This window comes from Centropristis striata, chromosome 17 (genome assembly GCF_030273125.1).
Source record: "Centropristis striata isolate RG_2023a ecotype Rhode Island chromosome 17, C.striata_1.0, whole genome shotgun sequence".
Lineage (NCBI taxonomy): Eukaryota > Metazoa > Chordata > Actinopteri > Perciformes > Serranidae > Centropristis > Centropristis striata.
The window spans coordinates 8,905,515-8,926,605 of record NC_081533.1 but is presented as its reverse complement, the minus strand read 5'-3'; the positions used below and the strand labels follow the sequence as shown (position 1 = coordinate 8,926,605).

The window sequence follows — 21,091 nt, the reverse complement described above, 5'->3', positions numbered from 1 at the left end:
ATTAGCCTCAAAAATCCTGTCAGATTGTACTAACTGCCTTAAAAATTTTTTTAATTTTTACATTAGTTGATGTAGGGCTGGGCGATATATCAATATAAAAGATATATCAATATATTTTAAAATATGACATGGAGTTAGACCATATTGCATATATCAATATAGTTCAAAAAATGTTCTTTCTTTCTATATAAATGCTGCTCTTACTAGGGTTTGTCATATTTCGTTTTTTTGTAATGTTCGTTATTGTATTTCTTTTTATTCCAGAAAAAGATTGGCCATTTTTTTTCAATTTGGGGTTCAGTATCTTTCCCAAGGACACTTTGACATGTAGTTTGCCATGGTCAGGGATCGAACCACCGACATTCCGATTAACGTGTGACCGCTCTACCAACTGAGCCACAGCTGCACATTTTATTTAAATTCAATAAAATTACTTGTGACATCTAGGGCTGGGCTTCTATTTATAACGATATAAAAGATTTGTCAATATATTTTCAAATGTTATATGGAATTAGACCATATCGCATATATTGATATAGTTCAAATTGTGCACTGTGATCCTTGCTCCAGACAAGCTGCAGCTTTTATTTAAGATATTTTTTTATTTAAATGTGCACTTTATGGAGCTTTGATTTTTAAAAAAAGGGCACTCCTGTTGTTATACAGACTACTTGTGACATGTCATATTGGGCTTTGACTGAACATTTTCTCTCACTTTGCGATAATAATATCAGGATATATATCGTATATCGATATTCAGCCTAAATATATTGGGATGTGACTTTTTCGGCCATATCGCCCAGCCCTAAGTTGATGTTTCGATTCACTATAATTTTCATGAGTTTATTTTAGAAAGTTTTTTATTTATTGTCTCAGAATGTTATCATTTCCTACTTTTCTTTTTTTATCTTGTCTTGTCAAAAATGGGCTTCCATATGTTTTGCAGTATTGACTCACAGTGAAATGACAACACAGATCACACAGGGCTCCAGGACATTATAGCAAGTTCAGACGTTGAAGGCAATCCTGTTGTTTGTGACTAATAATGTTGCGATTGAAAATCCAGTGTTTCTCCTTAGTCATCAACTTTCACCGGAGCAGCTCATGTTGAGGCTGCGTCTGTACATGTTCACACTCTATATAACGTCACAGAACACACAGCAGCCAGCTCCAGCATGAGGCCGGATATCGTGTGTCATTTCATTAGCTTATGTAAATGGTAAAATGTCGAGGGTTTACATGCATTATCATCTGTGACATAAATTATTATTTTAAATCAAAAAATGTATCAAAATTTAGACCACTCATAACCAAACTCTCTGGACTGAAAACAATATTAAAGATGGAAGGCTGGGTTCACACTGACCTCACTTCAACATTTTGTAAAATACTCTTATTTACTTTCTAAATGTTAGAGATCAGTTCAGTTCAGATTGTTTTATTCCCCTTTTTGTCTAGGGTAAATGTTTGCAGTAGAGGGCAAAAACACAAACACTACATACAAGAGGACATTTATCACTACAGTTACAACACAAACATGAATCTCATGTCCCTGTGTAAGGCATGGAGCTGAGTCACAACTACTGGTACCATGGTGAGGACATTTTCCACCAGTTAATAAATCCATGACACCACAGGTGTTACTGATTACTCTAGGCATTTTACAAGAGAAGATACTGGTTAGTTGAGTTTGAATCTGAAATATTGTCAACACTAAATCCTCTGTCACCGTCTAGGCAGGCAAAATGCTTCTGAAACACTCCCGGTAGAGCATGAAGGTGCTCTGAGTACAGAACAAAAGCCCGGCAGTATGTGGTGCAGCTGTTCCTGGAATTGATAGCCCCTTTCATAGTGCCATTTCATGCCGGGACATTTACGGCTCTGTAATGTCTCGCCTGCACTATGAATGCACCCGAAGCGGGATGCTGGGATCAAATCCCACCAATTTTCCACCTCCAGACTGTTGGAAGCGGGACCACTATGAACGGGCCATCCCGGCAAGGCCGAATATGTGACTTCGCACGTGACATCTAAACACGCCTCCCACTTGGTCCGACGCACTGCCGATGCCGTCGCTAACTGTGCACAGCGTCCGCCATTTATTTTAAACAAACCAGCAACGCTAACTGTGCACAGAGTGTCTGGTGCTTCTTTTAATCAAACAGATTGTTGCAGTTAGTGGTCGACCGATATAGGTTGTTTAAGGCCGATACCGATTATTTTGACATCAGTCTTAACCCTCAATAGGGCACTCATTGAAATACTTGCAAATTCCTAATTTCAACCCTATAGAATATTGGAGAATATTACATACAGCCAGAATATGTAAAAAAAACACATAGGGAACCGGGGGAGGGGGGTCATATTTTGAGAATAAATTTACGAGATTTACGAAATATTATGCCCCCCCCCCCCCGGATTGTTTAATCACACTTGGCCCTAATATGCCGTCATAGTCAAGTTCTCATCGTACAAGTCATTGAAGAATAACTGTTTCTTGCAGATTTTTTTTCTAAATTTTTCATTTTTACTTTGGAGGTCAAGGTCAATGAAGTTAATATTGTTATCATAATGATTGGCAAAAATGTCATGGTGTCACCGTCTGTGACGTAGCCTGATCTTTGCTGATTAGCTGGAAGAAATCCATGTGGCTCTACGACCTCACAGAGATACATGGGAACCCCATTTTGATATCCTCTGAAGTTACCAAATATAGTTCTTCGCCCGATAAAGGGTTCCGATATGTGCTGACGATTTTTTTGGGCCGATTCTTGAAGCCGATATTGCCTTTTCTTCCTCCATTTACATGATAAAAATGACACAATGATAACAACTTTAAACAAATCTCAATTTAAACAAAAAAAGAAACATTTATTAACAAATCAAACAAAACATATGAACAGTTGGATATCAAACAATGTGTATGTTGTTCTAGGCCTCGAGGTGGTGGCGCCTCAGATGATCCACATATTTGATGTGTTTTTCTTTTTTCCGGTATCAGCAGCAGCTCACCAGAGAACGGCAGATGTTGCACCGAGGCTTGCCTGCTGTTGGCTCAGTGAAATGGGCTAATTGATTGGAGAACGCACGCACGTATCGGCTGTTGCCGATACAAGTAAAAAACAAAAAATTCGGCCCGATATATCGGTCAACCGTTGCCCCTCCCACTATCCTCCCACCTCGTTCCGCGACGTCGGACTGCACTATGAAAGGGCATGAATATCATGCCTTCGTGGGATCACTATGAACGGCGGTTCAGGTGAAAAGCCGGCACATATCTTTCCAGCAATATAACAAGACATTTGCTGGGCAGCACTATGAAAGGGGCTGATTACATGCTTGAATTTAAAAAGAAGAGATTTTTTACTTTGATGACTTTGGGCACTGACACATGGATTGTAGAAATGTAATGGTTTTTTTTTATCCTGAACACCATATCACACTTATAAATTTAACTACCTCAGAAAGGCTAGTCAGGATGTGGTTAGCCTAGCTTACGATAACAACTACAAGCAGGAGGAATCTGCTAGTCTTAATGTTGGAAAAAACAACAACACACCTACCAACACCTTTTAAAGCTCACTAATTTGCATGTTCTGTATCTTGTTTTTTGATCTGTACTGAAACTAAAATGTAAATAGACAACTTCTGTTTTTTACGGAAGTTTTTGGACGTGTTGTGTGTTCAGAGAGGCTCCTTTGCATAGCTTGATTGTAACCAGTGGTTATTTGAGTTACTGTTTAACCAGTCTGGCCATTCTCCTCTGACCTCTGGCATCAACAGGCATCAAGGCTCACTGGATAGTTTCTCTTTTTCAAGCCATTCTCTGTAAACACTAGAGATGGATGTTAGATCAGCAGTTTGTGAAATACTCAGACCGACAACCATGCCACGTTAAAAGTCACTTAGATCACCTTTTTTTCCCTATTCTTGTCCCTTTTTGACCAAGGCAGTTCCAGGGCCTGTTCGGAGCTGGTGCCGAATCTTGAACCAGTTCCTTGCTTTCAACAGCCAAAGAACCGGCTCTCGAAAAGTAGAACTGGTTCCAGACCGGCACCAACTCCTTGCTGGTCTTGAACCATGAACCACTTATGTCATGGGCTGGGCGCAGGTTATCTGACTAACAAGACCAACTAAAACCTCTATCATTCATTCTATTTAAATTGTTGAACTGCAATGTGATTGATACGGGCTAGTGTTAGCCGGCTAGTGTTAGAGAAGAGAAGATTACTTTATTAATCCCACAATGGGGAAATTCAACCTCTGCATTTAACCCATCCTTTTTTACACACAAGTGAACACACCATGCAAGGAGCAGTGGGCAGCACATTACTGCACCCGGGGAGCTGTGCAGGGGGGTTAGGTGCCTTGCCCAAGGGCACTTCAGTCCTAGACCTGTCAGTACCGGGATTTGAACCGGCGAACCTCTAGGCCACGGACTGTCCTTAGCGGGCTATCGTTAGCTTACAACAAAGGCTAACACCAATCAAACAGTCAGTGTTAATAAGAACATAATCACTATCCATTGCGTGCAAGACGAGCAGCATAAATGTGTTGTACCAGTCGTGTTTGGATGCCAATGTAGCCATGAGCAACATTTGTAGAGAGACGATGTAGTCTGCTATTGTTATTATTATTTTGCTGAGAGAGCGGAAATGTTTCCAGACTTACACAGTGATGTAATGACGTGGCTTTTTAGCCTGTGGAACAGAAAACTGGTTCTGGGAATCAGAATCCGAATCACCTTTATTGTCATTGCACAGGGTAACAAGTACTAGGACAACGAAATTAGCCATCAACCCGTCCAAAATGTATAAATACAGTCGTCAGTCAGGCAGCCATCCGGACATGCAGCCATTTGAGGCGCTGTTCACAGACCACCATGTCTAAATGCGTTAATGCATTGAGTCCTTTTTTTACATTTTTTTCAAAACACAACAACCAAGATGCAACATGGTAATCAGTGAGCATTGGAGGTGTTGCTAGGTTTATTTGTGAACTGTGGACAGAACCAGGCTAGCTGTCTCCCCCTGATACCGGTCTTTATGCTAAGATAAGCCCACCACATCCATATTTGTGAGATTGATATACATTTTCTCATCTCACTTTCAGAAAGATAAGTGAATTAGCAAAATTTGAAAAAAAGTGGAACTGTTCATTAAAGTTACAGACACCACATTTTCTACAGAGCAATAATGAATTTCTACTAGCTACTAATTTTACCACTAAAACTTTAAAGTACACAGTAACAGGTATTTTGACCTCTCAAAAATTAGGAATGTGTTCTTGCACATATCTAATTGAATATCAACAGTGATCTCATTGAAATGAATGAGAAGGCAGTGTATTCTGTCGATCACCCATCTTAACAGGAGCAATAAAGCCAATCGGAGAGTGAAGGAGTTGTCAGCTAATCTCATTCTGTACACTCACACAGTCCCAAAGAGATGACTCATAATAACTGAACACAATAATTGTAAAGACCTCTGTGGGTTGTGCTGGGGCTTTACCTCTTCTTACTACAACTCTGCTCCAGGTCTCTAATTTGTGATTGTTTCATGAGGTTGTTATTATCCTCGAGGTCACAGCAGCTCAAACAGTGAAATCAAGTTTAAAAAATGCTCTAAAAACTACAATGAAAGGTCTACTATGGGGAGTGGGATCATCACACATGAAAATAATTCTCAGCTTTCCAGTTATATCCACTTTATACGATTCCAAGACTGTTAAAGGGCCCCAGTATGCAGAAATGTTCAAAACAATAGGCAAAATAACACATATATCCTTCATGAGAAAAACAGCATGTTTTCTGCCCCCTAACTGCATGGGGTTAGCATGAGGTATTGTTGTACAGGGGAGACTCATGCGTACCTGTAGAACCCATTTTTATTCAGATATCTTGAGGTCAGAGGTCAAGGGCCTCCTCTGAAATTGGTCATGTCAGTTGTTCCCTCACTAAGAATTTAGCCTTACTTTGAAGCGTTATTTCAGCCTTAGGTCTTTTAGTTTCAGATCCTCTCTGTAGCTTTAGGGTGATTCTCATGAAACCAGTCTAAGCTATGTCTGTGAAGATTATAAGGACATACTTTATTAAACTAAGTATATTTCACTTTTATATGAATGAACAATATAGCCATAATGAGGCACAATTCATTGTTTTGTGCTTAAATAATATTTAATATATTTTTAAACATATTTTTGATTAACAAATTCATTACTATAATGCGTCCAGATAAAAATGTCATGATTTCCACACACTTATATACAATAAATATTTAAGAAACTTTCTAAAAATAAATATACATTTGTATAATTTGACAGAATATAATCAAACATAATGGTTTTTAACAATGCATAAAGAACAGAATGAAAATTGGCGAGAAAAAATGTTTAAATGTTACGGTAATGATAGAATTGTTGTGTACCAGCCACCCTTTAGCATATTTAAGTGCTTGCCAAAAAAAACGTAACACTTTTTGTGTTACGGTGTTACGGTAATGAATTTTGCTCACAGTGTCTCTAAAAATGTCAGAAAATACCTTAAAATTTTTTAAAAAGATTATAAATTCTTATTAAACAGTGACTTTAGATTGTTTATGTTATAAAGGGTCAAAGAAAATATGTATTCAGTGCTCTTGGATTTTTGCTATGAGCTGTACCATGTTCATGAGAATCACCCTTTAAGACTGATTCTGCTACAGCCTTTGGTAAAAAGTTGTCTAGGCTGTCAGAACTCTAAGGGGTTAAAGTTGAACAAGAAAAAAAACTCATTGGCGACCTATGGGTGACATCACAGACAGTAAGGCTGTGTTTTCTTGTCTATGACAAGAATGTGTAAAATGTGGATCAGCGAGAAGGGCCGTCTCTCTGAATTGATAAGCAAAAACTGCCTTCACTGTAGTAAGAGTGTTTAGACAGTCTGGGAAAACTATTTAGAAGTTGTATGATCAACAACTTCCCTCACATCATCCAACATTCCCTCATATGGTAAAGCTCCAACACCTCGTAGTCCAAACTGAGGAAAACAAACGCTTGGGTTATTTGCAGCAACCAGTGATGTTACTGTGTCACGTTAATGACATGTATTCTGTCTTGAGAAGCTGTACTTTTCTACCCCTCTAATCTACAGACTACCGGGGGTTAAAAACACTGTTGTAGGTCAGCCTGTTGCAACAGCACAGAAACATGTCTGAGATAAATAGTGCAGCAGGTGTGGGATTGCTATTAAGCCTCTGTGAAGTGCAGCAAGGCAGACGTAGTCTATTTCTGTTCTCTCTCTTTCACTCTCAGTCCTCTCTGGTTCACAACCTTTCTCACCAATCCACACGTAAGTCATGCAGCGTGAGAGTGTCTCCAGTGTTTGAGCAGTGCGCTCTTTAAAGCCAATACTGACTCAGCTTTTATTGGACTGAAGCTGCCAGTAGTTCATTATTTGCACCAATGTTAATGCTACACTTTATTCTTAACATTCATTTGTTTTTATTCTGAGAACTTATGTTTAAGTTGTACAAAGTAATCAATGAGATTTGAAGATTATATTAGGGCGCTTTTACAACCAAAAGATGAGTCCTTTTCAATTGAACTCTAGTGTGGTTAAATCCTTGGTACGGTTCGTTTGGCTGCTGGTGAACGCTGCGACCATTACATTCATCCTTGAGCAAGATACTGAACCCCAAATTGCTTCCAATGCTGCATTCATCTAGCCTGGCTAACACCAGACTAATCTCAAATGAGATCTAGTCTGGGAACCAGCCGTTCATTTCTCCGTAGAGGAGGTGTGGTTTACGATCCTCCAGAGCCGTTTATTGGGCACTTAGAATGTCTATCAAAAGCGTCCGTAGGTAGCTCTTAGCCAATCAGATCAGTTATAACATCCATTTCTGTCGCTCTACATATGTCATATATGTAGAGCGACAGAAATGGATGTTTGTTGTGTGTGTGTCTGTGAGAGAGTGTTGCTTGCTGCTTTGCTTCTCCAGTTCTCGCTTTCTGCAAGATTATTTATTTTCACGCTTTATTCCCCCTCATGTCATTCTGCCACACACATCCACTGATTTGATGGGCAATAAACAAGCTGCTGCGGCTCTCTCGGTGGCTCCGCTGTCCCCCGGCTCGTAGCGAGATCACCGGCGTTAGCGGCTAGCGGCCGAAAGACCTTACAACCTTCACTCTAAACTATTTAAAACACCATCTACAGCTAAAGAGAGTTTAGCTGTAGATGAGAGTTTTGTTAACGTTACCTGACCCAATTACAGGAAATTAACCAAAACTCAGAGGATTATGGGCTACCTGGCTGGAATTTTGGGAGATGTACGGAGCGACAGATGCAACATAACTGATAGAGAACTGCCTTGGACTTCTGCCGAAGTCTGATGTCTAATTGACATCTGGGCAGTCGTTCTGTAGGAACACCAGAGCAGGATTACGGGCAGTATAATCAAAGGTACTTGGGATCAAAGTCATTACATTTTTTTTTTCAAGCCTTTATTGATAGTGAGAGACAGAGCGAAGGGAGAAGATAGTGGGGAAGACATGCAGGAAAGGGCTCCGAGTCATATTCGAACCCCGGCCGCCCGCTCACGAGAACATGGTACGTGCTCTACCGAGGTGTTCCACGGGGACGCCTCAAGGTTATTATAGTTAACGAAAACTAGAATTGAAAAAACATTTTTGTTAACTGAAATAAAAATAAAAACAAGAGTTTTTTTTTTAAAACGATAACTAGCTGAAACTGTATCGTGTGGTTACAAAACTAACTACAATTATAGTGAAAATGTCCTTCGTTTTCGTCTTTGTCAACTTTTTTCATACGTAAACCTTTTTGGTTGATATGAAATCTATTTTATCTATCTGGTTTTATGACTTAATAAACTTATTGGGGCTGAGAGGGATAAGAAAAAGGAAAAAAAGGCAACATTTATTGTGATCTTATTGAATCTTGCACTCAACAAATACCCCATTACAAAAAAACTAAAACTAACACTAAAACTACTACCTAAAAACTAAACTAAAACTAAGCATTTTCCAAAAAAATAAAAACGAATTAAAACTAACTGAAAACAAAAAAATCACAACGAAATGAAAACTAAAACCAATTTTTAAAAAAAATCCAAAACTATTATAACCTTGCTTGGGATGCGTTCAGCTCCATAAAGCTTTGTTTGTTATTTTATTTATTTCAAAACAGGTACAGCTCACAATATGACATTAACCTTATACAACAAGTGCATATGCATTGTGCCAGGTTCTAGCAGATTGCTATTTTCCACCTGTAGTCCATGTTTGTTTCCATGTTTACAATTTGGACCGACAACTTGCCAATCAATAAGAATTAAAACTGCAAGTTTATTTCTAGAACCACCTTTGTAAGAACCCCTCTGCAAATCTTTTTTTTTTTTTTTGGTGCGCTTATGTTTATGCACTGTGAAAGCAAACCAGACTTAATACAGAATGAACCAAAAGTGTCACTTTCACTCTGATACGGACTAACCAAAGGGACTGGGGCTGTGAAAGCTTCTGTAACTACACCACATTGATAGGTTATTGTTGAAACAGGAAGTGAGTTTAGCTGTAAGCTGTTATTTTTGGTAAGCATGATGTGTCATCTGATCACGTCTGAAGGCTGATGTGATGGTGCCACATTTGACACAAGTACATTTCTCATCCAGATGTAGGTAGCCCACTTTTTCACTGACTTTCCAGAATATCAGCCAAAAAAAAAAAAGAAGCATTTCCATCCAACAATAAGATGTGAACATTAAGAACTGGTTCTTAGAGATAAACAATTGGTCGTGTTAATTCTCCAGTTGGTGCCATTAAACCAACAACACAACAAGATGACGTAATTATTCCAGTCAAACTTTAAACAGCTGATGGAAAACATGACCAAAATGTGACACTTGTGTTCCTGCACTGTATTTATTTGAATAAAGTTTCACTTTCGGTTCGAGCCAACAGATGCACTTTATTTTGAAAAGGAGAACCTGTCATTGTGGTGTGTTACATTGCTATATTCAGTACGTTATCACACCAACCAGACTTCACATTGGTCTTGTAAAACCCTTCCCAACCTCAGCAGTCAACAGTGCTGATTCATCTGCTTTACTGTTGCGTTTAGTTTTCATCCCCAAAAGTAATATGTGATGTCTTACACTGTTCATAAAGTATGTTTGCATAGTTAACAGTGTCTTCCCCTCTCTTCTCACAGAGCTGTTTATCCTCAGGAGACTTCCTCCTCTCTATCACTGAGTTGTGTCACACAGTCACAAGATTTCCATTTTGTCCTGTCTATGCTCTTCACCTCAATGTGTAGGAAGCATACAGATGGGCTTGTGTGCAGGCCTGTGCTCTTCCTTTGGCCACATCATCACATTACATCAAATTAGATGATGATTTCAGTGAAATATGTCAACAACCGTCAGAGTTTCCCAAAGGATGTATTGTTTTTGTCCAGTTTGTTAACAGTGTGATTGTGAGCATGTTAGTGTGCTGACATTAGCATCTAGCTCAAAGCTATGCTTCTATGCATACAGCTAGACAGAGTATGGCTGTAATTTAGGGCTGGGCGATATGGACCAAAAGTCATATCCCGATATATTTAGGCTGAATATCGATATACGATATACATCCTGATATTTTTTATCACAAAGTGAGAACAAATGTTCTGTCAAAGTCAAAGCCAAATATGACATGTCACAAGAAGTTTTATTGAAACCGTTTATTTAAGTGAACATAAATGCTGCATAACAACAGGAGTACTTATCAATGCTCCATAAAGTGCATATTTAAATAAAAAATATCTTAAATAAAAAAGCCTGTGAAATAAAATAGGCCGATCTTTTTCTGCAATAAATATATTTATGTGAGAAAATAATAACGAACATTACAAAATAACTAAATATGACAAACCCTAGTAAGGGCAGCATTTATATACAAAGAAATAAAAAAAATGAACTATATCAATATATGCAATATGGTCTAATTCCATATCACATTTTAAAATACATTGATATATCTTTTATATAGATATATCGCCCAGCCCTACTGTAATTACTCACTATTCGCTACCTAAAACCCAATATTTTTAAAATCTCATTGTGGATTCACACAGTGTGTATACTGCAAATAATTATTCATAAATGTCAGAAATCTCAACATTCCTTCTCACTAAAGAACTATTGAGTTTTTAGTGTGTAAAGAACATTGAACAAGTGTACAAGGGGAATGAGCACCAACATCTTTTCTGGAACATGTTAGCATATCTTCTTTGGTGTGTGTAAATAGTGGAAGACAGTGTCTGTTACATTCATGCTGGTATACATGGAAGAAACAGTGGAAACACTGAGATTTTATTTGTGCTTTGCTGTGATTGCAGGCAACCAGACAAACTGAGAGTGGTGTGGATCAGGAGGAACAGACGTCACAGCACAAAGGTAATAAAGATGAGAGGAATCACATTAGATTCATTTAGAGGCATTCAAAACAGTCATTTTTCCTCCCAGGCATACTATAACAGATATACATTCTGGATTTTGGTGGTTCTAAGAGGATAAACCTTATTTTAGCCTAAGGGGGCATTCATAGCTGAGCTGTTTGGTCTGTGCTCCAGAGTTCATTTAACTGCTGGTGAGAACAGTATTAGGGCCAGGTAGGAAAAAAAAGAATTCATTGTGCACTTCGAAAAAAAAGCCGGAAACACACTGTTGAGAAAAAAAGTCGAGTTTTTGAGTTTGGTTAAGTAGACTGCAAATTACAACCTGAATTTCATCAATACGTCTTTTTTCAATTTTCCAAAACAATAGTTGTAGTAGCTACTACCAAGAACAGCTCATTTATGCTTTATACCAGACCCTTAAATATTGTGCTTATTGCTCATTTAATGACATTGATGAAAATCAGGTTGTAGCTACAGTCTAACTAACTGTTCAGATAGAAAACTATAGCCGTGTTTCCTTTAGGGGGAAAAGTGGCCACCGGGAAAGTCTCAGGCCACGCCCTCTCAAATGTCCGCTCACTCTGCGTGTCTCCATTACAAAAAGGCCCCCAGAGGGATTTAGAGACTCTGGAGGTGACGTATGGTTTTCGATCGTCGCAACGGATTATACGCAGGAGACGCAACTGTGGCCACCGTCGCTAACTGTGCACAACGTCAGCAGCTGATCATAAACAAAGCAGCATGGCTAATTATGCACAGCGTCTCCGCTGATCATAAACATAGTGATCCTGAATAAACCGGCATCGCTAACTGTGCACAGAGTGTCTGGTGCTTGTTGTAAACAGACAGAGATCGCTAAGTGAACACCTCCTGCAGCAGCAGCACATACACACTGTACTGCTACAGAGCTAACTGTTAGCTGTGTAGCATCGACTCGTTCTTACTCTTATTGAGCCGCCGACCCCGCGGCTCGTTAAGAAGAGTAAGAACGAGTCTCCAAAAGTCTCCAATAACACCAGAAAAAGTCGCTGGATTTGTCGCTTTTTTGAAAAATAGTCGCTAAGGGGGTCTGAAAAGTCGTTCTATCCAATCAGCAACCAGGCTTTTTTCAGGGGAGAAAAAACGCCCTGCTCTTCGACAGGGACAAAAAACGTCCGGACAAAAGGACGGCTCATATTCAAATTAGGGGCGATTTGGCGAGTGAGACCCGCCGGTATTATCCGGGTATTATTGTTCTTCTGATGACTTACTGACAGATTAGTTGTTCTTCTGTCAATATTTTTGCAACTTTACCAAACTCAAAAAGTTGACATTATTCTTGTCACATCGACTTAAAACTTGACATTTTATTTCAACTTTATTTTCTTCATTAAGACTAAACAAACCTGGCCCCAATCCTCCTCCGTAGAACACAATCCAAAACAAAGGAAAGATACCAAAACACAATGCATTCTGGGTTAAATTTGGGTGGAAATCTGAGAATCAACATCAGGCATGGTAGTAGCAGGTTTGATAAATGTCTCGTGGACAGATATGGTCTAATGTCGACATAAAGACCCCTGTCAAAATATTCTCAGACAGAACGGTGGCTAATGGATTCACACAGCAGATCAATGCCGCAAGAAAGTGAAAAAAACTCAACAAAACATTAAAGTGTGTGACTTGTCAGGTCTTTCCCTCACATATTCTGTCCAATAGACAAAGGACCTTGTTTATAATGCTTGGTGTGCTTGATAAAGCACAGTGTGGAAGTAAACCAGTCCACATGAAAAATGCAACAATGTTGAATCTTCACCACTGATTCTCACTGAGTCCCCCAGACTTGAAATGTGAAGATGTGAAAGCCACCTTAGTTAAAGTGTGCTCTGCTGAGACTATAGTACTCTCCACAGGAAACTTAGACAACTTGTGAGATTGAATTCCTTGTTTGTGTTTTCTTCTCTGACAGCTCCACAGCTGGCAGCCAGGGATCAAAAACCCCTACAGAGGCCTGGTGCTCTGGCAGGTTCCAGAGAGTTTAGACATCACTGTCACACTCTTCAAGGTAGGAAGTTAGGTCTCTACATAGAAACAGCTGATTAGTATTATTATATTATTATTATTTGGATTACAAATGGGAAATGCATCACTCAATTTATTTGTCTGTCAACAGGAACCGACTGCAGAGGAGTTTGAAGACAAGGAGTGGACTTTTGTCATTGAAAATGTGAGTGTGCACAAGAGAAAAAGTTTGATTTTTGTGATGAAAAAAGATCCTGTAACTCATTATAAATAGAAACATTCTAAAAAAACATTTGTTAATACCTCAATATACAGTATTTAGTTGAATTCAGTTGGTATGAATACTTGAGTTAGTACTTTTTAATTACTTGGTATTGCAAGATAAAGAAAAAATTCTCAAAATAGTGGGTTGATGTTGCAACATTAGGTATTTCTCAATTACTTTGTATTTCAAAATAATGAGTAATTATTACATTTACATTTAGTCATTTAGCAGACGCTTTTATCCAAAGCGGAAAAAAGGGGAACAATCAAGGTATAGTGCAATAAGAGCCATTGCACTATACCTTGATTGTTCCCCTTTTTTTAATCCCATAATAACAATAATAACCTTCTTAAGATAATGGCATAGCATCTCAAAAATAATGACTTTGTTATGGACTATTTTTTTAACCCAGGTAGGCAGACACAGGAAGTTTTGAGGGTTTTATTTACAAAAGGATGAATCAGCAGTTGACGGGGTCTGTCCAAGACCAAGTCTTTAGTAAATCTAGGAGTTTTACTGGAGTCACAGCGCTCCCCTCATCTCCATGGTTAAGTTTAAGGTAGTAATCTGCTCTGTTTCATATCAGTCTTTTCCTTGTCTTGGGTTTGGATCATATCAAACATGTTTGATATTATCTCAAGTCTCAGTGACGTAACACAATCACCAACCAATAGATGAGCGGGGGAAAGGTCCCCGGTTCCAGACCGGCCAGTAAAACCACTTCCACTGGAAAAAGGAACATCACAATAATGCTAGTAAGCTCAGTCCTCAATAAAAATATAGTGATGTCATATATTTAGATTTTTGGGGTGCTGTTTCTTAGTAAAGAGAACAGTAAGGAGACTCAGTTAAAACGTATAAATAAATGTATACATAAATAATGGATGATTAATGTATGATTAACTAAATGAAAGTTGATAGAGCTGATAAATATAATTATTCAATTAAACATTATAATTAAATAGGACATAAATGTATGTCATGAATTCATTTCTAAATGTTCTTTTCCTTTATTCTTCATTATATCTATTTTTACTGTAAAATAGTCAACTTTTCATGTGATAAAAACAGAAACCCTTTTTTCAGCTTTGTGAGGGGCATTTTGTGGCATCTTCTCTTCTTTTTGTTGTTTTCCCAACACAAACCACACACTAGACACACACACTAGAGCAGCTGGAGCCAAAAGCTGCTTCTCCTCCATTTTGAAAGTTTTTACTAAGAGCATGATGGGAAAAAAAATGCATGATGGGAAAAACTGCTAAAAGAATCTAGTTGTAGTCTTGTAAATAGCAACCCTGCAAGATTGACAGTCTGTCTAAATTCTCAGTGTGAGACTAAAAACTCTAAACACTTGTCTTTAGATGTGAGCAGGTGTGACACGATAGTTTTCCAGGAGTCTTTCCCAAATCTGTTCAAAGTCTTCTGATGGGAGCATTAGTGGCAATGAGGCAGACAAGACGGCGTGTAAGCAATCGTGGAGAAAGTGAAGCAAAGAGAACAGGAGAGAACTGGCCCTGAAGCAAAAGGAGAATGTTTGTCAGCATGAGACAAAAACACTGACTGAATATCGACGAGTTTCAAGAAGGACTTGAGGAAGTGGCTGATTTCTACCACACTGGTATTACAACAATGTGGCAATGAACAGCTGAAGGAGCGGGTTAGTGCTGCAGGCTGATGAGTAGACAGGTGGCAGGTGTGATGGCTGCAGGGGTTAGACAAAAAAAAAATCCTTTCTTGTTTATTTTTTTTAGATGTAGGACTTTTTTTTTCACAAACGCCCCACTCCGGAGAATACTTCAAGCCCTGAGTTGAGCAGAGTGGAGTAATCAGCAGCAGGTGTGTCAGGCCACGCCCACACAGACAGACAGACAGAGCACAGGGGGAGAAAACACACACAAGGAAACACAAACTCAAAGTCAAATTAATAACTCAGTATTTCAAATTTAATAACTTTGTCAATCTTTTGAAATACTCATTATTATTCACTCATCATTATTTTTGAAAAACTAAGTATTTAAAAAATTATTATTATTATTTCCAAATAATAACTTAGTATTTCAAAATTATGACCTGACTTAAAAGATTAAGATTTAGTTTTGCACACACACACACACTGGAACAGCGAGCAGTGAATTTTTCCTCTGCTTTTAACCCATCCTTTTACAATCCAGTGAACACACCATGCTTTAGAGCAGTGGGCAACACATTTCTGAGGCCACCTCAGTCCTTGATCTGTCAGTCCTGGGAGTTGAACGAAAAGTTCATAAAATGAATTTTATATTCAGTAGGCTATTCAGTTTCATTCTCCTAAAAACCCAGAGTGTCCCCCATACCAGGATGGTTCGACCCAACCTGTCATATGCCACCTGGCATCACCTGTCAATCACTTGAAAACTCAAAGAGGGAGTCGTGGTTGAAGCGTAGCAGCAATTCTTTTGAAAACAAAGAGGGACAAGTGGCAAAGAAGGCCAAACCAGAGCCGGCAAAATTCCGGCTGTATCTTGAAGATTATGTTTTAATTGCATTTACGTCCACAAGTTGCAACCCACCCAAGGCACTGTGTTTTCTGTGGGGAGAAATGAGCTAACAGTACCATGAAGCCAGCACATCTGCTGTGTCATCTTAAGACCAAACATGGATGTCACGTTGGTAAGCCACCCAACTTTTTTAAGAGGAAACTGTCTGAATTCAGATAATCTCAAGACACGATGCGGAAGGCCTCCACAACATCAGCCAAAGCCCTGGAGGCCTCTTATACAGTGTCTTTGCTCATAGCTAAAGCCAAGAAGCCTATTGGTGAAGACCTGCTCCTTCCAGCGGCTGTAGAGCTGGCTGAGACCATGCTGGACAAAAACGTCAAACGACTCTATTTGCCGCAGAGTAGATACAATGGGAACAGGCATTGTCGAGCAAGTTGTGGGAAAACTTAGCGACTCTTTTTCACTCCAGCTGGATGACTCCACAGATGTCAGTGGAAATGCACAACTTGTTGCTTTTGTGAGGTACGTTGATACTGACCACATTTATGAGCACATACCGTTTTGCAAAAGTTTGGAGGGGAAACCCACAGAAGATGACATATTTGATGTTGTCAATGTGGCTTTCTGTGAAAGCACTCTGTTTTTAAGTCTTTGTTTTTCAACCAAAATATTTCACTGGGGGTATATCACTGATAAAAGGTTGAGAACCACTGTTGTAGGCCACGGACTGCCTCAAGAATGACTTAGTATCTCTATCTCGAAATGAGAAACTCACCTGAAACAATGACTTAGTATATTTTGATTATTATAATGAGTTATGGGATGTTTTTTCATCACAAGGCAAAGTTTTAATTGAAAAACAATCCATTCCCTGGAAGAAGCAATTCCTCATGTGTTCAGGCTTGACTTCCATGTCCATTGGTTTCATTTATTAGGAGACAAAAGGCCGTAGGAAGGTGTTGGCTTCAGCAGACATCAATATGAAGAAGTTTGCCAGTGCAACAAGGGCCCAGTATGATGTCACACTGAAGCTCAAACCTCTATCTGCCAAAGTGGTGGAAGCCACGCTGAAACTGAACTTGTCCTGTATATTCCTCAAAGAAGGCAAAGCCACGTAAGTCACTGAATACCATTTCCTGAAAGCAGGAAATCCTCAGATCTGTGTGGTTACAGAATATGGTTTTCAAGATAAATATTAATATTTGTGAATACCCTGAGACATGTAATGCTTTAGGAGGGTTCTGTCTCTGCTCTCCACAGAGACGAGGACATGCAGAGTTTGGCCAGTCTCTTGAGTATGAAGCAGAGTGACATTGGAAACCTGGACGACTTTATTGACAGCGATGATGAAGGCGGCGAGGAGAGGAGGGCCAGCTTTGGACCAGCTACTCCTGTTACTGGTAAGACCAGGAACACCCTGGAGGATCACTAAGGGGGTTACACCAAATAAACATGCAATGCATCAGAGGTGATCCCAGTGATGAAGGTACTGATTCAAAACTATAAACTTGATAAGCTTTAATTATTGATAATGTAAAGTTCAAATGGAGAATGCAACTCTTGTAATTTGATGTAATCAGACAGTAAAAGTAAAAACCCATCACTCTGTTGCAGTTGTTGGTCTCTATAAAAGCCCAAAGGGGACTTTATTTAAATGGTTATGCAAGCTTGAAAATTATAATGTAATTCCACAATAGCATTATGATTTTCCACATATGCATGTGTTTTTGGCACATGCATGGCCACCAGAAACTGAATTTGAATCATTGCATTGAAAAACTGAATCTGAATTGTAATTTGAAATTGAATTTATTAGTTTGGAACTGAACATTCAGTTCTCACAATTTAAATTCAGTTCGCAAAATTCAACGAAGATACACAGAGCGCCTCTTCGGCCAATCAGCACCTACGTTTTTTTTGTAACATTTGTTGCCACCCGGTTGCCATAGCGCCTCTTCAGCCAATCAGCACCATGGATGAGGCTGGAACGGAACGAAAGTGCTGACTGGCCAAAGAGGTGCTATGGCAACAGGGTGGCAACAAATGTTACCAAAAAAAACGTAGGTGCTGATTGGCCGAAGAGGCGCTCTGTGTATCTTCGTTGCAGAAAATTGAAATTGAATTTTGTGAACTGAATTTGAATCATACAATACAAATTCAAAATATGTAATTCGAATTCAGTTTTTTAACGCAATTATTCAAGTTAAGCAATTCAAATTCAAATATAAATAATTCAATTTCAGTTTCTGGTGTCACATATTTCAGCCCATCGAGGACAGTCTAAAACATAAATATGGGTTCTTTTTTGCTGCTTGTACAAACAAACTATAGGGTCGTTTCGAGGGGAGACCAGTCTGTTATTTCTCACACATGGTCTTTGGCTGAGTATACAAACACAACAACATCTAACTTTAATTTTGTTTCGTCATGAAGTTATTCTCAGAACACAGCTGATATAATCTGCTGCTGACAACTGGTCAGAGCTGCCTCTAACTAGCAAGCTGCTCCCTGAGGAGCCTAAATATTCTTTTCATGTACACTTTTCTTTGTATTTTAGTGCATAAAATATATTTTATATGTTATTTGTTGTAATCAAAACCCAGGGCATATTTAAATCAGATATATTAGTTATTCTGTCTTGTTAAATGGCCATATTTTAATTAATGTAATACATGTCTTATTCATTTCCTTTCTCGGTTTAATTTCAACATCTCAAAGTCACAGCCACAAGCACACTGACACCAGCTCTTCTAAAGAAATCTAAATAAAGTGTTGCTGCGCTACTTTAAGCCATGAAATGTATGTCCTGCAAGTGTCACACGGTGAGGTCTAATTAGTTCTGTAAAACACTCACAACCTGTCCTGCTGTCAGGGCCAGGGTCAGGCAGGGATGTCACACCTTTATTTCTCTCAACTGTTTCCTCAAACTGCTGCTTCCTCTTTTTAAATATTTTTAACTCACTTCCTTTTTCACTAAATCTTTCTGTCTGCTGTACTTTTTTTCTTTCTATAGCAGCCTCTGCCTCTTCTGTCATGAGAGTACATGATCTGGCTTGGAGGCCTGCAATTGAATCAGGCCACACAGGTAAACTCTCTGTTCCCCGCCTTCCAGAGCCCCACCACGCACACACACACACACACACTGATAGTCATAGTTAGGGCTGGGCGATATAGACCAAAAGTCATATCCCGATATTTTTAGGCTATATATCGAAATACGATATATATCCTGATATTTTTACCGCAAGGTGAAAGCAAATGTTCAGTCAAAGTCAAAGCCAAATGTGACATGTCACAAGTAGTATTATTTATGTATTTATACTGTTTATTTAAGTGAACATAAATACAGTAGAACAACAGGAGTACCTTTTTTTTAAGATCAAAGCTCCATAAAGTGCACATTTCAATAAAAAAATATCTTAAATAAAAATAGCCTATGAAATAAATCTTTTTCTGAAATAAACATATTTATATGAGAATAGAAAAACGAACATTACAAAAGAACTAAATGCGACAAACCCTAGTAAGGGCAGCATTTATATATAAAGAAAGAAAAAAATTGAACTATATTGATATATGTGATATGGTCTAATTCCATATCACATTTAAAAATATATCGATATATATTTTATATCGATACATCGCCCAGCCCTAGTCATAGTTTTTATGGCAAGAAAATAACAAACACATATTACTAGTAGTACATTTACATCAAAATGGACTCTTTTCATCTCAGTCCTCTTCCCCTTTTCACTTCCTCTCCTACTTACATGTTTCCTCAAATATGCTGTGAAACCTCATTTCCACTTTCATTCCTGCATCTTCATTCTGTGCTTTTTTTTCAAACCTCCATTTATTCTCTCTCCCCATCTATTCTCTTTACCCTGTCCATGCATTCTACCCATCTCTTATCTTTCACCCAGTAACCTCAGAGATGGATTGGAAAACGTCTTGTGGCATTTCCTCCACCATCTCGGTCCCATCTCGTCCTCCTCTGCCTGAACCCTCAGATCCCTCTGTTTCATCCTTTTTACGCACCCGACCACCAAGCGCTACCCAGCAGGCTCGGCCCTCCCCCTATGCCTACTCATTGCCAGCCTTTACACGTGCTCACCCTCCTGCACTACCCAAAATCTTCCAGCCCACTGCCGGATCAGGTATCAGTCAACAGATAGTCCTCATCCTCTTTGGTCTCTTGTCACTTGAGGGGTTTTGACACAGCATTTACGTTTAAATGCATTTGCAGCATACATTTTCACAAACAACAAAACATTGGTTTGATAACAAAAAAACAACAACTGAATGAGTGGGCCTATAAACTGCCTTAATACTGTTGTAGATACAGTGCCAGACCTTTTTTATTAGGCTTTTATTTTATTTTGTTATTAATTCGTAATGCATTTTAAATATTTGATGACATTGTACAGAAATTAATTTCTTTATTATTATTTATTTCATTTTTCAACTTACATTGGCTGTTTTGGTCTCTGTTAAGAAACTATCAATACCCTCAGCACTTCACAGGCTAAAACTTTTTTACATTTTTTAAGTTTGATTTTTTTTTTCTTTTAGCAGGAATTATTAAGATTCATTCACATGGTTGAGTTTGATTAGATTTTATGAGAGAGAAAAAAGTGAGTGTGGAAATGCTCTTATGCTTAAAGTACAATAGCAATATGAATTAATTTTGTTGTGCTTGAAATCATTTCACACACTGGCATCATTTGAACACTAGTATGTCTATTTATTGAAAATAGCAAAAAATAAATTAGCTATTTTTTTTGCTTTGTTTCTCTTGATGTTGTACGTTACTTTCCTTTTGTTTTGGTCTTGACTAAAGGTGGAATTTCATAAGATCTGACCAGATTTTTTGTTTGAAAAAAATCTAAAAATGAACAAACATTATCAGCT

The 21,091-nt window shown here is 38.5% G+C and overlaps 1 protein-coding gene across 1 annotated transcript in view; it reads left to right on the top strand.

Annotated features, from left to right (window-relative positions):
* The window catches only part of LOC131990157 (EH domain-binding protein 1-like protein 1), a 61,759-nt gene that overhangs the window by 5,048 nt on the left and 35,620 nt on the right, over positions 1–21,091 (top strand). The window contains exons 2-7 of the mRNA XM_059355557.1: positions 11,375–11,432; positions 13,383–13,478; positions 13,587–13,640; positions 17,116–17,294; positions 17,441–17,580; positions 19,194–19,265. Of these exons, the coding sequence (XP_059211540.1) occupies positions 11,375–11,432; positions 13,383–13,478; positions 13,587–13,640; positions 17,116–17,294; positions 17,441–17,580; positions 19,194–19,265 (599 nt within the window). The remainder of the gene's footprint in view (positions 1–11,374; positions 11,433–13,382; positions 13,479–13,586; positions 13,641–17,115; positions 17,295–17,440; positions 17,581–19,193; positions 19,266–21,091) is intronic.